Source organism: Sparus aurata, chromosome 7, assembly GCF_900880675.1.
Source record: "Sparus aurata chromosome 7, fSpaAur1.1, whole genome shotgun sequence".
Classification (NCBI taxonomy): domain Eukaryota; kingdom Metazoa; phylum Chordata; class Actinopteri; order Spariformes; family Sparidae; genus Sparus; species Sparus aurata.
In genome coordinates, this window is record NC_044193.1 from 30,271,188 (window position 1) to 30,290,150 (window position 18,963).

General features: G+C 40.4%; 1 protein-coding gene across 1 annotated transcript; it reads left to right on the forward strand.

Annotated features, from left to right (window-relative positions):
* The first annotated feature begins 7,582 nt into the window (after positions 1–7,582).
* fkbp1ab (FKBP prolyl isomerase 1Ab) lies at positions 7,583–16,012 on the forward strand. The gene is made up of 5 exons (XM_030423523.1): positions 7,583–7,770; positions 7,928–7,975; positions 11,708–11,820; positions 12,923–13,079; positions 14,644–16,012. The coding sequence occupies exons 1-4, from the start codon at positions 7,734–7,736 to the stop codon at positions 13,049–13,051; spliced, it is 327 nt and encodes a 108-aa protein (XP_030279383.1). The 5' UTR covers positions 7,583–7,733; the 3' UTR covers positions 13,052–13,079; positions 14,644–16,012.
* The last annotated feature ends 2,951 nt before the right edge of the window (positions 16,013–18,963 follow it).

Sequence of the window (18,963 nt, forward strand, 5' to 3'; positions counted from 1 at the left end):
CCGGCTATCCTCATAAAAGTGGCTTGCATTTGTCCAGTCCTTTAGTCCTTCCTTATTAAGTCTGTATTCTTCTGGAGAAAACATTTAGCAGCAGAAGCAGTGCAATCTATAATTTCTGTTTGAGTACATCAGCCAGCTTCTTTTGATTTTTTTCAGCATTGACTAAGACTCTGTTACAAAAGTCATGTTGACACTCTCCCATCTTTGTTTTTGGGAAATGTGTAACTGTTTTTTTATTTGAAATGGCTCTCTCTGAACTAACTCTCATCTTACTTAGTCAGTCAGAAGAGATGTCAGCCTTGAGTCCTGATGCTGTGTCACTCTGCTGTGCTGAGGTAGAGGGACAGGAGCACCTGATGCTGTGTCACTGGGCTGCTGGTGGTGAAATATGTTAAAAGTGCACCTGAAGAGAGAAGAGAAGTATATGTGACCACTGCATGTTACATTTTAATAATAAAAAAACAAAAAACAGATTGGTGTGTGCCATACATGAGACTAATATAGACTAATAATGAAAATGTGATGTGATTCATTCAACTTTATTGTCATTGAAAAGCAAAATAGTCTAATCAGAGTACAAGTGCCTATGAATGATATGGGAAAGCTAAGGTGTGGAGTATTAACAGTCATACACTTTAACTGCACTTTAACGCTGATTGTAAACTTTAACAAATATTAACTGTGACACAATAAACCAAAGGCTTACATCTATCCTGTTACAAAGGGGATTGAAAACTAATAGCATTTTAACTGACATACAAGCAGGAAAGACACCTGTAAAGAAAAACACGTGAACAGGCCTAATGTTAACTTTCCTAACGTCCCTGATGAGTTTAAGTGGAGTAACATTAACACACGTCGACTCAGCGATTTATTTATTATTAAACGATGCTGCAATTCGAAGTAAGCTAGCAAGCTAACACTCTGCTCCAACAACGATCATTAAACTATTAATTTCATTCACTTCATCACATTGACGTTACTGTAGCCTACCTGTATCTTCTTCACGTTTTTCTTCCTCTTCTTTCCGTCTTTTCCGGGTTTCATTCTTTTGGACCTTGTGGTTCTGCTACAGTATCAGTAAATCTCTCTCTTGGTCTGGGGTCTCGGTGCGGTCAGATTCAGACAGCTCGCCTCTCGACCCGCCCTCCTCACAGAGGACAGGTACAGTGCACCGAGCCAGAACCCAGAAAAAAGGACTCTGCGTTATTTAATAGTCCTTGCCATGACGCTATATTGCTGTGGGCTTATATAATATTTCGAAATAATAGTAGTAATGGCACTGATAATATATATATATAAATTTAAGAATATATATATATATATATTCTTACATTTATTTATTTATTTTCTCCCCCCGTTTTCGGCGCCCCCCGCGGATGACGGCGCCCCTAGCATTTGCCTATACTGCCTATGCCCAGGGCCGGCTCTGATTGGACCAACTCCAATAGCACAACAAAAAAGTAAAAAAAAACCTGAAATATAAAACAGTAAATGCAATCTGCCATACTTAGGAATTACAACAATAAAATGCTTTAAATCAATAAAGGACGGTGAAATAAAATTTATTAAGACAATGGGACAAAAATATGAATAGTAATGATCAAGACTGAAAAACCTTAAGGGGGCACAATGTATTTCTGAGAAGAAATGCAAACTGAGAATTTTAGCATTTACAACACTAATGAGGTAATAATACAGACTCAACAGGCCGACACAGCCAACAGCACAGTTTCATGGTTGCAACCATACAAGAAAACATGTAACAATTAATAAGAAGAATCTAATAATGTAATTGATTCTAAAACTGACGTGCAACCAATGCAATGACTTTAAAAACATGTGTTATACATGCTCTCTTCATTGTCTGGTCTTCATTGTCTATCACCTTATTCTCCTAAAGGTCGTAACCTGGAGACCAATCCATGTTCAAAATGTGCCTTGTTTCATGTCCAGGATTTGGTTTGGTTGAGTGTGCAGTCTTATTTGTGTGATTTTGGAGGAAGATGACACTGAGATAAACTTTTTACAAACATACTAAAACGGGAGGCATTTGTGAAGGCAGTTGTCAGCGATATTTTATACTCACTAGAATATTAGACCCAGATCATTTGAAGCTCTGTTTTCCCAATAAACTCACCTTTGTTATAGAAGACAGCAAGTCAGCAGAGTTGTAAATGATGGCTGAATTCCACTTCGCTACATCTGTTTCAGTGTCCTGGTATTGAACATGCTGAGTATGATACTGAAATTATGGTTTCAAATAGTTTAAAGCTCCTACTTACGGATGGTCCATCAGCTGTTCAACACTGGTGCGCCTTCAGTGCAGCATGTTTAAAGGAAAAGTTCAGTCAAAAATGTTTACATTTTGTCATTATCTACTGACCTTGATGCTGATGGAATGTCAGTTGAGGTTTTGCAGTCCACAAAACATTTCTGGAGCTTCACAGTAAAACAGCGTTGCAGCCATGCGCGGATTAGGCTCCACCTGAGGGGTCCTTGAATTGGTCAGATTATTTTTTAGAAATTTAAATACACTTTAATGGAAAATAAATTTATCTCTATTAGAGCTGGGCGATAAATTGGCAAAAGCGATTAATTCAAGTTTATGGTTTAGGACGATTTAAAAAAAATATAATCGATTTTCTCTTTACTTTGCTCCGCCGCCACTCCTTGTGTGCTCCCGTAGTTCATAGTGGGCTCCGCACGCCCCCCGCATTGACATTCCACAGAGAAACAAAACACAACATACAGCAAGACAAGTTTGTGCCTAAAAAGGCACTGTCTCGTTAGTAGCTTGGTTTTGTGGCGTCGGACCTCAGACAAACCACGGTCCGCTGCAAAGTTTGCTCAAAGGCAGTTGTGACTAAAGACAGCGGACCGATCCATTTGTTTCAGCATCTCAAACAGACGCATGTATCCCAGTGGGACACTTGTTGTTCATTATGAGAAGACCGCGGCAGCCCACAAATATGCTAAAAAGCAGCCAACATTAGCGGAATCATTTAATCATTGTGTCCCGTATGAGAGGAAAGGGTCCCGGAGGACAGCTGTTACAGATGCAGTGAGTCACATATCGTTAAAGATATGGTGCCCGTATATACACTGGAGCCGGAGGTTTGTGCTACGAAGCCACAACGGGGAATGTATCAAGCCAGAGGAAGCAGACAGGCTTGTGTTCCTCTCAAAAAATGTCCTGTACATCTACCAACATGTCGTGTTTACTATGCAATGCATGCAGATGTTTAATTTAGTTTACATGTCTTCAGGGATATAAAATACTTTTTGTAAACAAAAGGCACCTTTTGCAAAATAAAGTATTTAATGAAAGTTATGTTAACACTTTATCAATGCCAATATGGAGACAGATCTATTTTTATAATAGCAAGCAATCTGACATGTTAAATGTATGTTTACAAAAACAGTTTATCAAAAATATACATTCTTTTCAAGTGAGTTTGAAGGTGCACTGTTTACAATGGCAGGGCAATTTTGTTAAAAATTAAAAGCATTAAAATAAATGCAATGCTTTTAATAAATAATTTGTCATTTGAAGTTTGTTCTTGAGAAGGAAAAATAATCGTTTAAAATCGTAAATCAAGTTTGATGTGAAAAAATCGGAGATTAAATTTTTAGGCCTTACCGCCCAGCCCTAACCTCTATTGGTCCGTGGGGTAATAAACAAACAAAAGAGCACTGATTGGGCAGACATGGGTCACCTCATCCAATCAAGCCCATCAATTCGATTTGACCTACCTACAACAAACAACTGAAATAGACGGGGACTAAAACATAATAAAACCTACATTTAAAAGACATATACAGCGTCCAGGATAGTCAAAGACTCTGGAGGCTCTGAGATCCAGAATTGATTTGGTAAAATGTGTAGTTGAGCTCAGGAAAACACTTCAGACAGAGGTGTGTGTGCTAACACTTTTAGCTTTAGAATTAAAAACTAAAAGTTTGTTTTATAAAGGGTGTGAACAGTGTCTCCTCAAAACAATTCAGGATTCCTGGGTTTCTGGAGACTTAGATTACGCCACATGAGCTGTATGGAGACCTGGAAATACCTGAACCTATTCTCTCTTCCCAGTCCGTACCATTCAGAGATCCGGATAAAGGACTGTAGGCCATCCTTGTCTGCTATAGTGCAGTAGGCTGTTGTACCATTGTGTGCCCATTGCCTGAAGCGCTTATCTAGACCTGCTGGTATAAACTCCGAGTCATATGCCACCCATTTCAATATTTTCGCATGTTTCTCGAGATGAAGCTTTTTACAGGTGTTGAACCACACCTTAAGGGGAACACTGGTCCAGCGGTTTATTTTATCCAGGTGAGGATCATAGTGTTGGCAGTTACCTAATAAGGACTATGCTGGTGTTTCAGATCGCATAAATTCCAAATCTTTCCATTTGGTAAAATGTGTAGTTGAGCTCAGGAAAACACTTCAGACAGAGGTGTGTGTGCTAACACTTTTAGCTTTAGAATTAAAAACTAAAAGTTTGTTTTATAAAGGGTGTGAACAGTGTCTCCTCAAAACAATTCAGGATTCCTGGGTTTCTGGAGACTTAGATTACGCCACATGAGCTGTATGGAGACTTTTGTAGAGTCCAGTTGTTTTTCTTCTTTTTTTCCCCTCATGACTGTTTGTCTGGTTGCTTTCTTTAGTTGGTTGGTTTGTCGGCAGGATTAAATAGACGCTCCTAAACAGATTTCCACAAAACCTTGATGGAGGATGGGTCTCAGCTCAAAATAGACCCTGTTAACTTTTGGTCCAGATATAGATCCAGAATTTTTTCTCTCAATTCCTTTATCATTGCGAAATATGTGGTGGTTTTTTAATAAGCAGTTATTGGTAGTTTAAAGTTTAGACTGAAACAGTTACAGACCATTGAGTTTGATATCGCATTAGGCTTGATGGAAATAAAGGGGACTGCTGGGCCTTCGTGGAAGTATGTGCACTATTTCTTTTTTTTAACTTTATTTTTTAATAAAGTTTAAAGAGAACAAACATGTTGACAAGTTTGACAAAGGCCATACATTAGTGCAAAATGGAGTGATCATTCACACAGACAATGAGTTACACTTTAAAGAATATGAAGTCCACCTTTCCCAGTACTTTGCTCATTCTGTAGTCTCAAGGAGAAGGTCATTTTTTTCATGCATTGTATTTCGTTAACAATGGTGATCCAGTCATTCCTTGATGGCAGATTTGTCTGCAGCCTTCTTGCTTGCAGCCAAGAGCACTTTATAAAGATAGTTGTTTTGGGCCATAAATCCAACTGGGATTTTACCCAGGTACAGTGTAACAAAAGAGAATTCAACTTCTAGGCCAAAGATTGTCCGTATTTCTCCGGTGAGTTCTTGCCAATATGGTTGAATAAGGGGACAGGCCCCGAATATATGAAAGTAATCTGCCATTGCCTGTCCACGTTGTCTCCAGCATTTGTCCTGTCCCTGGAAACTCTGCTGTTCGTATTTCAATTTAGGAGTCACAAAAAAATCTTATAATGTTCTTCCAGCAGAATTTTCACCAAGTTCTGGAGTTAGTAGTCCTTGCCTGACCCACCCAAATATCTCTCCAGTCATCCTCAGATATCTCCAGGCCGGACTCCCCCTCCCATCTCTGCTTAACCTGGAAAGTAGAATGGTTCCTGGAATTTTGTAGTCTTTTATAAATTTGTGATATTAAATGTTTACTGTCTTTAGCCTTGTACGCATCGGTAAATATACTGATCACATTGGAATCCCATATTGTCTGTTTGTTTGATTTCCTTATTAAAGTAGTCTCTGACCTGGAAATACCTGAACCTATTCTCTCTTCCCAGTCCGTACCATTCAGAGATCCGGATAAAGGACTGTAGGCCATCCTTGTCTGCTATAGTGCAGTAGGCTGTTGTACCATTGTGTGCCCATTGCCTGAAGCGCTTATCTAGACCTGCTGGTATAAACTCCGAGTCATATGCCACCCATTTCAATATTTTCGCATGTTTCTCGAGATGAAGCTTTTTACAGGTGTTGAACCACACCTTAAGGGGAACACTGGTCCAGCGGTTTATTTTATCCAGGTGAGGATCATAGTGTTGGCAGTTACCTAATAAGGACTATGCTGGTGTTTCAGATCGCATAAATTCCAAATCTTTCCATTTGGCGGAGTAGTTTGGGTTACACCAGAAAACTAGAGGTATAGCTGGGCAGCAATGTAATAATCCTCCAGACATGGTAGAGCGAGTCCGCCCACATCTTTAGGTAACTGTAGGGTCTGATATTTAATTCGGGGCCTCCTACTGTTCCAGACAAATCTTGATATCATTCTACTCCATTCCCTAAAATCCTTAGGAGAGACCTCTACAGGAAGCAACTGGAACAGATACAAAAGCCGGGGGAGGACGTTCATTTTTATCGTTTCAATTCTATTAGACATGTCTATGGGCAATGCAGTCCATCTATCTAGATCCACTTTGATTCTCTTAATAACTGGATTGTAATTAGTTTTATATATTTTGGAGACGTTTTTTGGGATCCAAACTCCCTGATATTTAATAGCAGGGGTGTCCCATTTAAAATCAAATTTGCATTTCAAATCAGCATTCGGTGTGAAGTTATAAGATAGAATCTGGGTCTTGTGCGTATTCAATTCATACCCCGAATATGAGCCAAACAGACTCAGAAGGGACATCAATTTAGGTACACTTCTCTGTAAGTTATAGTCAATATATCATCTGCAAACAGACTTATCTTGTATTTATTATCTCCAATTAAAATTCCCTTAATCTCTGGGTCCCTACTTATTGCCTGAGCTAAGGGTTCTATAAAGAGCGCAAAGAGGGCGGGGCTTAGTGGACAGCCTTGGCCACATCCTCTCTCTAGCTTGATGGGTTGGAAGTATGTGCACTATTGAGTGCAATTCTTATTTTTCAAGTCAATGTTGCAATACGTAGTTTTGGGGAAGAATTTTTATCAGAAGAGAAAGATCTTTATTGACTGATGTGTTCCCCCTAAACAAACAAAATAAACAAACTCTTTGTCTTCATCACTGAATAAACAAACTGACCCTAAAGGACAACACAATTTAAATTGTTTGGTATATATATGGCGGACTCTGCCACCTTTCTAGGTTCAATATGTTATGGGATCTTATTTTGGTCTGAGAACACTTTGTTTATTCACTTATGGAAAAGATTAATATTTCTGAGTTTGTTGTATTACTTCATTAATATTGTATATATTAAAATTCTGAGTTGGAATTTCTTCTACAAAACTACATTGTGCCCCTTTAATCCCCCATCTACTTCAGGTGTTTAGAAGAATGCTGCAGCGCTGTTTTACTGTGATGCCCAGGAAATGTTTTATGGACTACAAAACTGATTTTCCATCAGCATAGGGCTGATCAGGTAATGACTGGATTTCCTTTTTTGGGCTGAACTGTTCCTTTAACCTGAACGCTCGCGTTGTTGTGGACCTCTCCTGCGAGCACCAGGGGGCGCTCTGTGCGCCTCTTACTTTGGAGGCCGTGGGCGGAAGTGTCGCTGTGCAGTGTGAGTGATTGACGCTGGTCTGCCTGCAGAGAGCGGAGCCACTCACACACACACACACACTCACACACACAGAGAAAGAGAGAGAGAGAGAGAGAGAGAGAGAGAGAGAGCTGAGAACATCCGCCGGAGGAGCAGACAGACAGACTGCGGGCAGAGTGTTGCCGGGTGCAGCTCCACAAACACGTCGCTTTAAAAATGGGAGTCGAGATCGAGACTATAACCCCGGGAGACGGTAAGGATGCTGCGCGGGGAGTGAGCGTGTTGGTGTTTTGTGCACATTTTGCACTTCTCTGTCTCTGCATGTTGCGAATGGCGATCCAGCCGCAGAAACACCGCCTTAATTGCGTAGTGTGCCCGCTGTACTGAGCACATCTGGTCTCTCTCCACAGGAAGGACTTTCCCCAAAAAAGGACAGACGTGCGTGGTGCATTATGTTGGTGAGTTTGTAATCAGAAACTTATTACTCTGCATATTGTGCACATTCAGCAGCTCCACTAGGTTACTCGCACTCGCGGAGGCCGTGCAAGTGGAGTGACGGTTGTGGGCAACTGTCCACTACACCCGTCTGAAAAAAAAAAAATATCCCAGCATGTTAATCATGCAATAATCACTGCAAAGACTGTAAATCCTCACAGGAGCGTGATCACAGAGCACCAGAGTGCCAGAAACTACGCACAGCAGACATTTTCACCCTCAAACCTCCCAGGCAGTGATTTCTCAGTAGGGCAAAGAGGCATGACTGTCAGTCACCGACAGGGCTGCATGAAAATTTAACCCCTTCCCCACATTTTCACCCTACTGGAAGCACGTTTGAGTGGAACACCCATCCGATGTGAGAGGGTCCACGGCAGGTCGAGGGGACAGTGGGCAGGAGTCACCGCTGCGTAAAAATCATGCGCGCACCGGTTTGGGCCAAGCGGTCCGTTGTAGTCTCATCAAGACCAGAGGGGTAATGTGGTCAGCTGTCTTGTCTGGAGAGTTAATTAAAAAAAAAAAACAAGAAAAAAAAAAATTCCGCCGTAGGGTTCACACAGAGGCACAGACAGACAGACAGAAAGAGAGCAGACAGCGGGGTTTAAATCCTGTCTGATTTCCAGCGCTTTTCTGTCTTTGTTGGAGTTTGGTGGGGGGGTTGAGCGGATTATAACGTCTGGGTGACTGCAATAATGCCACCGTCACTGTATTATGCCAGTACTATTTTTTTGTTTTAATCTACAGCAGGATCTTTGATATCCAGGGCTGCAACTTATGATTATTTTTATTATTGTACAAAGCCTGTCTCCATTTATCAATCAGTCATTTGGTCTGTAATATAATTGTCTTGTTTTGTCAGATCAAAAGTCCCTAACCTAAATATTCAGGTCATTGTCCTAACCAGAATATATTCACATTTCCCAAGTTGAAATCTGTGAATTTTTGACAACAATGTAATTGAAACAATCCAATATCATGTCTGTTATTTAAACCAGCTAGTTGGTTAAACATATAAATATAGAACACCTCTGCCTTAACATTTTAATGACCAGACCTTTGTCATATACTTTTTGAGTTGTGTAGTTAATAAACAATAAATGTCCCAGGAACGTCCTGTTAGCGCCCCAGTTATAACATAATGGACCAAAATGGAACATTTTCAATATGTCTTTGAAATACCAAATCAGAACGTTCCCGCAGGTTTATTATCAGTCTTGTACCAGAACCAAAGACTCACTGAACGAACATCATTTACGTCCGGTCCCATCCCACATAGAACATTGTGTTGTGGACCAGTAGAAGACTTTACTTTGAAACTTTTAAACGTTACCTTGTCCAAGAACATTGGTAACTTTATTAAGTCGACAACTCCCATGATCCCACACTACTTACGTCTTGTGATTTGTTTTTAATGAGAGACTCCTAGTGGCAAAAAGAGAGACATTCTGTGCATTTAGTTGGCTAATCATTTCAGTTTTAATTCTGTAATAACAACACGGAGTGTACCATCATGCCAGCAGCTCTGTGAGGCTCTACTTCGGCACCATGGTGCTTTTAGTTAAATGGTAACCTTAGGATCCTTACCTGCTCACAATGGTAATGTTAACATGTTTAGTGGGAATAATGTTTAGCATGGTCACTGTCTTAGTTTAGAGTATTAGCATGCATTTTCTAATAAGTAGTGGGAGTCATAGAGTAACTCACAATCGATTCACAGTACCATGCCCACAATCACGATAGTATCACAATACAGCAATTCTTTGATAATCGATGACAAACATACCGAACAAACATAAAAACGACATATCACAACATCTGTTTAACTGAAGAACACAAATAATCCTAAAAAGCAAATTGGTCAGTGTAATGTTAATCAGTTAAATTTTCCAATTGCAAAATGAAAATGCAAAATGGGAAAATGTAATTCTGTGTTCTAAAATTGTATTTTTCATTCGTGAGATCAATGTAGCCTATAATAAAGATTTCAAATTTCCATTTATAGAATGTTGGATAGAAAAATGGAACATTTTATTTCTGTGGGTGTTTTCGGTTGCCTGAAGGGCTGGTTCCAAAGCCCAACTCAACTTGCGTCTGATTGGCTGGCTGGAGCTGCTTGTCTCACCAATTGTCACGGCTGCATTCAAGGATCGCATCCTTGGGATAAACATTCCAAGGACCCAAAGTGCAGATAGTATGTATGTATTCACTGCACTGTGGTGTCAGTTTCACAACATTTGACATGTACTGAAATGAAATGTATAAAAACGTCGCTGGAGTCTTGGCTTGGTGTCTCGTTGTCACACACACACACACACACACACACACACACACACACACACACACACACACACACACACTATAACGGTCCATGTGTGCCATCACTCAAATATAAAATAGCCATAAACTAGCAACATTTGCAGTTAATATGTTTAAAGGAAGTCTTACTGAGGCTGATAGGAATAGTATTCCCATGGTATTCATTTTAGAATAATTCAAGTTTTTCTGATCTGATCATGGTGATGCGTGGAAAGAAATACAGTAAACAAAACAAACAAAAAACATAGCATCAGCAGCAAAATGTGACTTTAGATGGGATATGCCTCCCAGCTCACTAGAATGTATGTCTGTCTGCACCTGTTCTTAGTTTGGCAAAGCCCGTCTCAGTCCTCTTGCCTAGTGAGACAGACATAACTCAGCCTGTAATACAAGCCTCCTTGCTCCAAGATTATGTAACCTGAAGTAAGACCAGATTTGGGCCTTGCACAATTAAGTATTTCTTCATCTTTTTAGGTATTTCTTTTGAAATATATCCCGCAAACAGGATTTCCTTTCTTCCTGTCAGCCTAGGAAGCAGCCTTGAACTACGACATGAAACAGAATATTCCATCGCATAAGCCTTTTTAAATGTAGACGTCCCAAGTGCAGATCAAAACGTGGGATTCGCTACAGTTTTTGGAGAGGCTCTGCCTGCAGGAAATGGCCACTGTTGTTTGGTGGGGCGATGGGAAATCCAGTATTCTGGCTTTGATACTTGGGCCTTACAGCTCTCACAAATAATTTCAGGAAGCTGCTTTCTAGATGTCCAGAGGAGGACAGGATACCAACTCCACTGCCTGGATTACAGCCTGCATTTTGCCAGCCGCCCCCCTGATGTGCCCAGCAACATGCGCAGTGTTGCACCTTCTCCCACACAACACACACACACACACACACATTCACACCACAGCACACCAAACCACCACACACATGTAGCCTTGCCAGTGCTAATAACAGTAATAGCGCTGGCATAAATAGTCTTGGAGGGGTGCTATTCTGCAGATTGATGCTTGCGTTTTCCCGACTGTCACACTGAAACCCACCCTGCAGACAGCTGCAGCGGCTATTTCTGAGATCCCTGGAATCTCTTCATTTGCGTTCTTAATATACACACAGCAGGGAAGATGGATGTCAGACAAGTCTGGAAGATTTGTTCAAATGTTATGAATACAGCTTCTTTATCCTGAATGCCTGTCATGTTTTATCGTTATCTGGTCCGTGCACAAAACAGTTTCTGCAGCAGGAATTCTCTCAGTGATAAATCCTGCAACGCTCTGCATGTTCAGACGTAATGGCTGGTTTTGTCGCCCACATGACACATTGGCAGCTGCTCCACTTTCTTTCTGACTCTGTGCTTCTGTCCCTTTTCTTGCTGGCAGGCTCCTTAACCGACGGACGGAAGTTTGACTCATCTCGTGATAGAGACAAGCCTTTTAGGTTCAAGATTGGCAAGCAGGAAGTGATCCGGGGCTGGGAAGAGGGTGTAGTGCAGGTGGGCTGGAGAGCTGGAAGCACACTGCATGAATAATGTACACGTTCATTTAAAGGAAAAGTACACCTAAAAAAGGAAAATTATGGAAAGGCAGGGAAGTTTTGGTAGTCCACAAAATATTTCTGAAGCTTCAAGGTAAAACAGTTTTGCAGCATTCTCCTCAACACTTGAATTAGCTGGGGACTTGTTAAGAACATAAAGAAAGGCCAGAAAAAAGAAGAAAAGAAAGTCTGACCATTGTAAATCAAGATCCAGAAGCAACAACATCCCAAATTGTTTTGAAAAACATTAATTACACTTCTCTTAAAGCTGAAATCTTCACAGAAATTGTGAAACTATAACCATCTGAAGTTAGTGAACAAGTCTGTCAGTGACTGAGGATTGTAAATAATGTCTTTTCAAATCATTTTGGGATCTTTGGGCTTCCAGAGACTTGGATTACATCGGACGGAGCCATTTTATACACTGATCTTGACAGTTTGTTTCATATTAGAAAACAAGTCCCCTTCTACCTCAGCTGTTTAGGGTTAGGGAGAATGCTGCAACTCTGTTCTGCTGTGAAGCTTCAGAAATGTGTTGTGGTCTATGGAACTTCACCTGACTTTCCGTAAGCATGGTAGTGAGTAAGTAATGACTAAGTTGTCATTTTTGGTGAACTGTTCCTTTAAGTCAGTTTTTTGATAATCTAAATGTTAGATTGATTGAAATTCTGCAGGTGGCACTCGTTCATCCCCACAGAGACATGCTGCAGTGTACTTATTAATCCCAATGGGACAGACAGATTCTAGAAAAACATCATGTGACTAAGCAGCTCTAACAATCACGAGTCAGAGGCAGAAAGGATTTGGATTGCAATAAAGAAACAACTGCCAGAGTTGTTTGGGCATGTTATACATTTAGTACATTCATTCTTTGTGTAAAAAATATAATCTTTGTGCGCCCAAGTGATGTACCTGTTTATTTGCCAACAAGGCAGTGCAGTGAGACAAGTGATCATTCAAAATGCATTCTAATGTCAGGTGTGAACTGACAGAATCTTTTTCCTCTCTCTCCATCTCTCTCTGTCCTGATATGTGCATCATCTGTCTCATCGTCCCTCCAGATGAGTGTTGGCCAGAGGGCCAAGCTGACCTGCTCACCTGACTATGCTTATGGAAATAAAGGCCACCCAGGCATCATTCCTCCTAACGCCACCCTCATCTTTGACGTTGAGCTGCTGGGTTTGGAATGAAACAAATTAATAGATTTTTTTTGTTTGTGTAAGTAATCTAAGAAAATCTTATTTTAATATTTTATTTATCTTATTGCAAGACCCGCCCTGCTCTCCCTCTGATTGGTTGGATTCATGGTTGCGTCTATGCTAGACTCAAAAAGTTAACTCACCCAATAGCTCTAGTAATGTCTGTTTTCAGCAGTTTTTGAGCTGTATGTTCAGTAGCTGCCTGGCGTTAATGAGTTGGGCATTAGTTTTTTCTTATGGTTGGTTTGTAAATCAACCAGCCAACAGTGGAGCTGATGCAGTTGACTGGTTGTCCAAGCTACAGTGTCTCTGGGCTCGTTAGGTGAAGCAGACCGGCTGGGTGGCAGAGCAGCGGCAGGGCAGCCCGGTTGCAGCCTGTCAGTCCACTCTACCTAATGACCTTAGAGACACCCTGACGGTGAAGAGCGGCCCCAGAGGATGAGTGAACTGGACAAGAACCGGTAGAGGGACCCGAAGAGGTTGTGTGTTTCCCTGCAGAACTACAGTTTATGAGACACCGAAAACACACATTATCAGAGCTACTGTGTGAGTCAACAGTTCGAGTCAAGTATAGAGGATGCAATCAATAAAGCCACCCAGTCAGAGATGGAATAGGGCAGATCTTGCGAGAACAGGAGTGGGATTCATAATAACAGTTCCAAAATGGACGCATCATCGATAGCAATAAGTATAGTTAGTTTACTAATATTTTAGATGGTTTTACTTATATGTATTAAATGCAAACAACATCCTGTTACATCCTTTGATAATGGAGTGCAACAAGTGCTCCCTTCTTGGCGTATTTAAACGCACAGTAACTCTGGTAATGTCTGCCTCTGTTGCAGTCGGATAGATAATTCATAAGGCGGCTGTGGCTCAGGGGTAGAGCCAGCATCTTGTTATCCGAAAGTTCACTGGTTCGATTTCCCTGATCTGAATGTGGATGTGTCCTTGGGCAAGATACTGAACCCCCAACTGCTCATGATGTGCTGGGTGGTACCTTGCATAGCAGCCACTGCCATCAGTGTATAAATGTATGTATGAATTACTGTAAGTAGTAGAGGCCACCCAGGCATCATTTGGACAAAAGGCGTCGGCTAAAATGCCCTAAAATGTAATATGTCATGAGCTGTAGTTACCTGGTAAATCCAGTTAGTACCAAAACTTAAAAAGTTTGCAGAATCTGCTGTGACTCCTGGTGTTTATTCCTCCCGGATGTTTGGTTCTGTAGCAGACTCCCTCCTCAGCTGAGCAGAGGCTCTGCCCTCTCTCTCCCCACTCAACAAATGCCTATTGTCCTGTGTCATGGGACAACAAATTTGCTATGTGAGGGACATCTCAATAGAGGTGCTGCAGTAATGGACAGTATGAGAATAATTGAGAAAATACTGTATTTGCTGAACATTAAAGCAGTCAAACTTATTAAATATAGTATGAACTTGAAAATGAGCATCAGTCAAGTAAAGTAAAAAATAATTGTCATGTCGCCTGTCTGCTAAACAAACCTGTTTTACAGTACTGCCTCAGCCCTGCTGGTATCAGCTTGCTTGTATCCTGAATGCTCCGTCTTGTTGTCTTCACAGGTGACTTCCTACCTGGGTGACCTGGAGAGGAGCTAGGAGAGTCTGCACTTGATTCTACAAGAGGCTTGAGTCTATAGTTCCACCACTTATTTAATCAAACTATGACAGTTTGTGTTATTTTGTCTCTGTGACTGAGTGAATTATATTTTTCCATCATATTGCACCTCCTAAAAACTATGGGCCATAACCTTACAAACCTCCATGTTCCTAATCTTGAATTCTTTTGAATCACTCTTTACTTTTCTTTGTGTTTTTGAAGTATTGGTTGTGCATGGTTATGCTGAGAAGTACAAAATACCAATGAACCACTAGCAGCGACAGTCATTCTTTATGAGTCAGTGCATACTAATATTATACTGTTTGAGAGCTGGTGCTTGTTATATTTCAGGAAAAAAAGTAGAAATAAGAGGAAAAGCACACATTTGTATCCCTGTAGAGCTTTAAAAAGAACAAATTAGGTGAGTTTTTCTTAGAGGGATTAGGCTTAGTGTTGAGTTTAGTGGCTACCTGTGGTGGACTGTGAAGGTTTGGGGAATCCTTAATGGTGCAATAGAGAAACTGAGTTGGCTTTAGAAAATGCCCATTACTACAGAGAACCACTGTGTTTTCTAGAAATGGGTAATTGGCGCAAAGGACAACCAAACAGAGTTGTAGATAGTTCTTTAATGCGTGCCTCAATATTCTCACCAGACACATGGTTGCTACTTTGCCCTGTTTGCATGTTTCTAGGTTGAAAGCTTTGCATCCCATTTGCGTTATTATTACCTTCACATCTCGCAAAGTCTTTAAACCTCATTTAAAGTCATACAAAGGTTGAACAGTGCAAAGACAGGATTTGCGTTTACACACAGCAATTGGATTGTTGTTTTTTTTTTCTTAGAAAAAAAGGGAATTGCTTGAAATTTACAAAAGGGGGTTGAGGAAACTATCAGATTGTGACCTCCCCCGACCTTATTTTGTCTAACAACTACAATCATGTATTTTTCGATGCCAACTTCATATCTTAACAGACTAATGTGTAATCTACAATGATAGATAAGGTTTTTCTTTTTTGTTTTTGCCAGTGTCAGTAAAGTACCACACTGCCAAATTAATTCTGTGTTGTGGTAGAATAAAAATGCTGACACACAGGCATCCTAGTGGTTTTGTATCTCAAATAAAAACGTTTAAATGGAGTTTAAATGAAGGATTTGCTGGCCTGGCTGTCAGATATTGACCGTGGCTATCGATGTTACATATTGGTCAAGCTGCAACTGGTGTGGCAGCAGTCCACCTCTGTACTGTGTAGTTATTTGCTGATACGTTACTGTATGCAGGCTAAACCAATGATGACATATTTAAAATAAAAGAAGTGCTCTCCAATTTCCAATGGAGTCTTTCTTTATTAGTTATTTTGATTGTTTTTTTGTCTGTTTTCTCACTACTGCCATAGTGATTTATTAAAAATGTGATTTTAAACATTTGATGTTTTACAATAGACTCATGGCAGATGTATGGGTCAAGACAGCAAAAGCAGCCATGCCACAATGTAATTAACAGTAGTGGAAAATAGCATCATGTTGGGTTAATGTCTCTGAATTAAATTACTAGACGTGATTTATTACTGGAGACAGAATGTAATTTTTACTCCATAACTTTATCTGACAGCTTATATAACCCACTACCTTGCAGAAATCAAGTTTAAAATATAACACTATAGAGGACCAGAATAGTCACAGAAATAGTAATGCAGCATTTAATTAATTAAAATATACACTTTTTGAAATTGGTTTCCATTTTTTGTATACACTAAATTCCAAAGTAAAAGTAATTCCTGCTGACAAAAGATACAGAAGCACCACAGTGCAGAGCAGCTTCTCTCCTTAGACTGTGAGACAAATTTTGAAGCCCTTGTGTTCTAAAATTACGAATAAATGAACCATTACCTTCTTCAGTGTTGTGCTGACTCTTTACAGTACCATAGTAGGCAGGATTTGCAGCCATGCTCCTTGCATTTACATTGTAAATAAATCTAAATGTCCGTTAAATTAACAACAAATTAAATGGTTAAAAAGTCATATTCCTCTTGAAGTCTACATGATTTCGATAATGGAGAAGGACTTGCAAGTTGCCATAGAGATCTGGTGTCCTCAGTTATGAATTTGGTAGCTCTGTAAATGCTCATCGATAATATAAAAGTGCAGTATTAAGTTGCTTTAAATTAAAATACCAGAGTATATGTGTTTTATTCAAGTACAGTACTTTACATGACAGTTTCAGCTGGCGACACAAGTTAGTTTACTCTGACTGATGCAGTGAGAAACTTCTCATTTCTGTGACATCCATGTCAGAAGACATATCCTGTGTCCTTCATTTCAGAGGGGTCAATTATTATTATTTTTATTAATTAAATAAGACAACAACTAAGGAGATTGCTGAAACTACTAAAGTTGGGTAAAGAACTGCCTGACGCATTATCAAAATCTAGAAGGATGGTGGTGAACCATCATCTTTGAGGAGGAAATGTGGTAAGAAAAAAATCAGGGATCACAACCACAGAGTCCAGATCTTAACATCATTGAGAATCTTTGGGATGTGCTGGATGATCTTGGGGAAAAATTAATGCAACTCTCTGGACAGATATAAATGTGTCTTTTCCATCCGAGAGGGCACTTCATCATGTTTTACTTACCATAGGGGCATCTAATAGACACTTTCGCAGACATGAGGGACAATCACTAGTGTCTGAGTCATCAGTTTATATACACTAGTCAAAAAAACGAAGGGAAGACTTAATTGTCACAGTATCACACCAAGTCAGGTAAACTTCAGGGATATCAATCTGTGTGTTAAGAGCACAGACTTTTAGTACTGGCTCAAGAGCATGGAGGAGATACCAGGAGACCGGCCGTTACACAAGGGGAGCTGGATAGGTCCATAGAAGAGCTTCAACCCAGCAGCAGGAGAGGCATCTGCTCGTTTGTGCAAGGAGGAATAGGAGGAGCACTGCCAGTGCCCTACAAAATGAACAGCTTCATGTGGCCAGAGCAGGGCTGGACTAGGACAAAAAATCGGCCTTGGCATTTTTGGCTTAGACTGGCCCCTCATAAATAGCGGAGCACAACCGGAAAAAAAACCCATAACTTTTTGCCTTTAGGCTTACTAGAAATCTACAGTTTATTATTACTTTAGAAGTCTATCAAATAACCATTGTGGAAAGCAAATAAGTACATTTACTCAACACATAGTTGGGTAAAGGTATATTCTATTTCAAGCATAATGTATCATCGGCATCCTAGATCTCAGAAGTTTAGCATCTATTGTTCACTCTACACTTTTGTCTGCTCTGTGTAGTTCAAGTGATTATTTTATCCTTTTTATTGAAATCATCTCTAATATGTATTTTCTGAATTTCCATGATATAGCAGCTCAATTCTAATTCTTCAGGTTAAAAGGTGCTCCCTTTAAAAAGCTATTAAATTGTTATATCAGGCTAAAAACAGGGCTGCTTTATGAACTCATGCAAAGTAACTTTGCAAGATCTACTCTTGTTCAATGTGGGCCAACCTTTTGCTAATAATACTTTTTTTTTTTACACTTACTTTAGTAATGCTTAAATTGCAAAGCTTTTACTAACCATTTAGCAGTTTTAAAATCTGTTTTTTAAAACATGTTTAACCACAGCATAGAGGGTTGCTACACATTCAAATTACTATGCAGCCTTTCAACACACCTTTAACCTAAATATCTAAAATGCTATGATGGAGCCTAAAATAGACACTTAATGCTCATCCGACACTTCTCAGCATTGACCGTTTGCTGTTTTATCAGAATAAGGTGCCGTGGCTGCCAGATTTTGAGAAGTATGCAACACCAATTAATATCGATACTAATCAATCGCCATTGCTCATCATTATCATGTAATTAGAGTTCTCAACGGGCCTGAAAATTACAGTCCGAACCCGACACAGCGCTACACACCCGCATGAATTGCCCGCTCCCCCCCGTTAACTCAGCCAGAGCCCGCGGGTCCGGTCGGGTTTGTCGGGCCGGCCCGACCCGTGGAGAGAGTACTTTACTCTTCATGTAATAGAGCTAAGGTTCCCTCCATCACCTCACAGTCCCTGTATTAACGTTACTACCTGCTCACCGGCTGTACTACACTGTCCCTGTCAGTCAGCATCATCTCTGGCTGCTCCTCTCCTGCCCGCTGCTGCTGTCTTCACCTTCAACCTGTTACTGGATCATTGCTGTCTCAGAGGACGTGGAGGCTACAGCAGCCCCTCCAGCGAACATGTCTGTGATTTTAGTACATTTTGCAGCATCTACAGTGAGATTCTT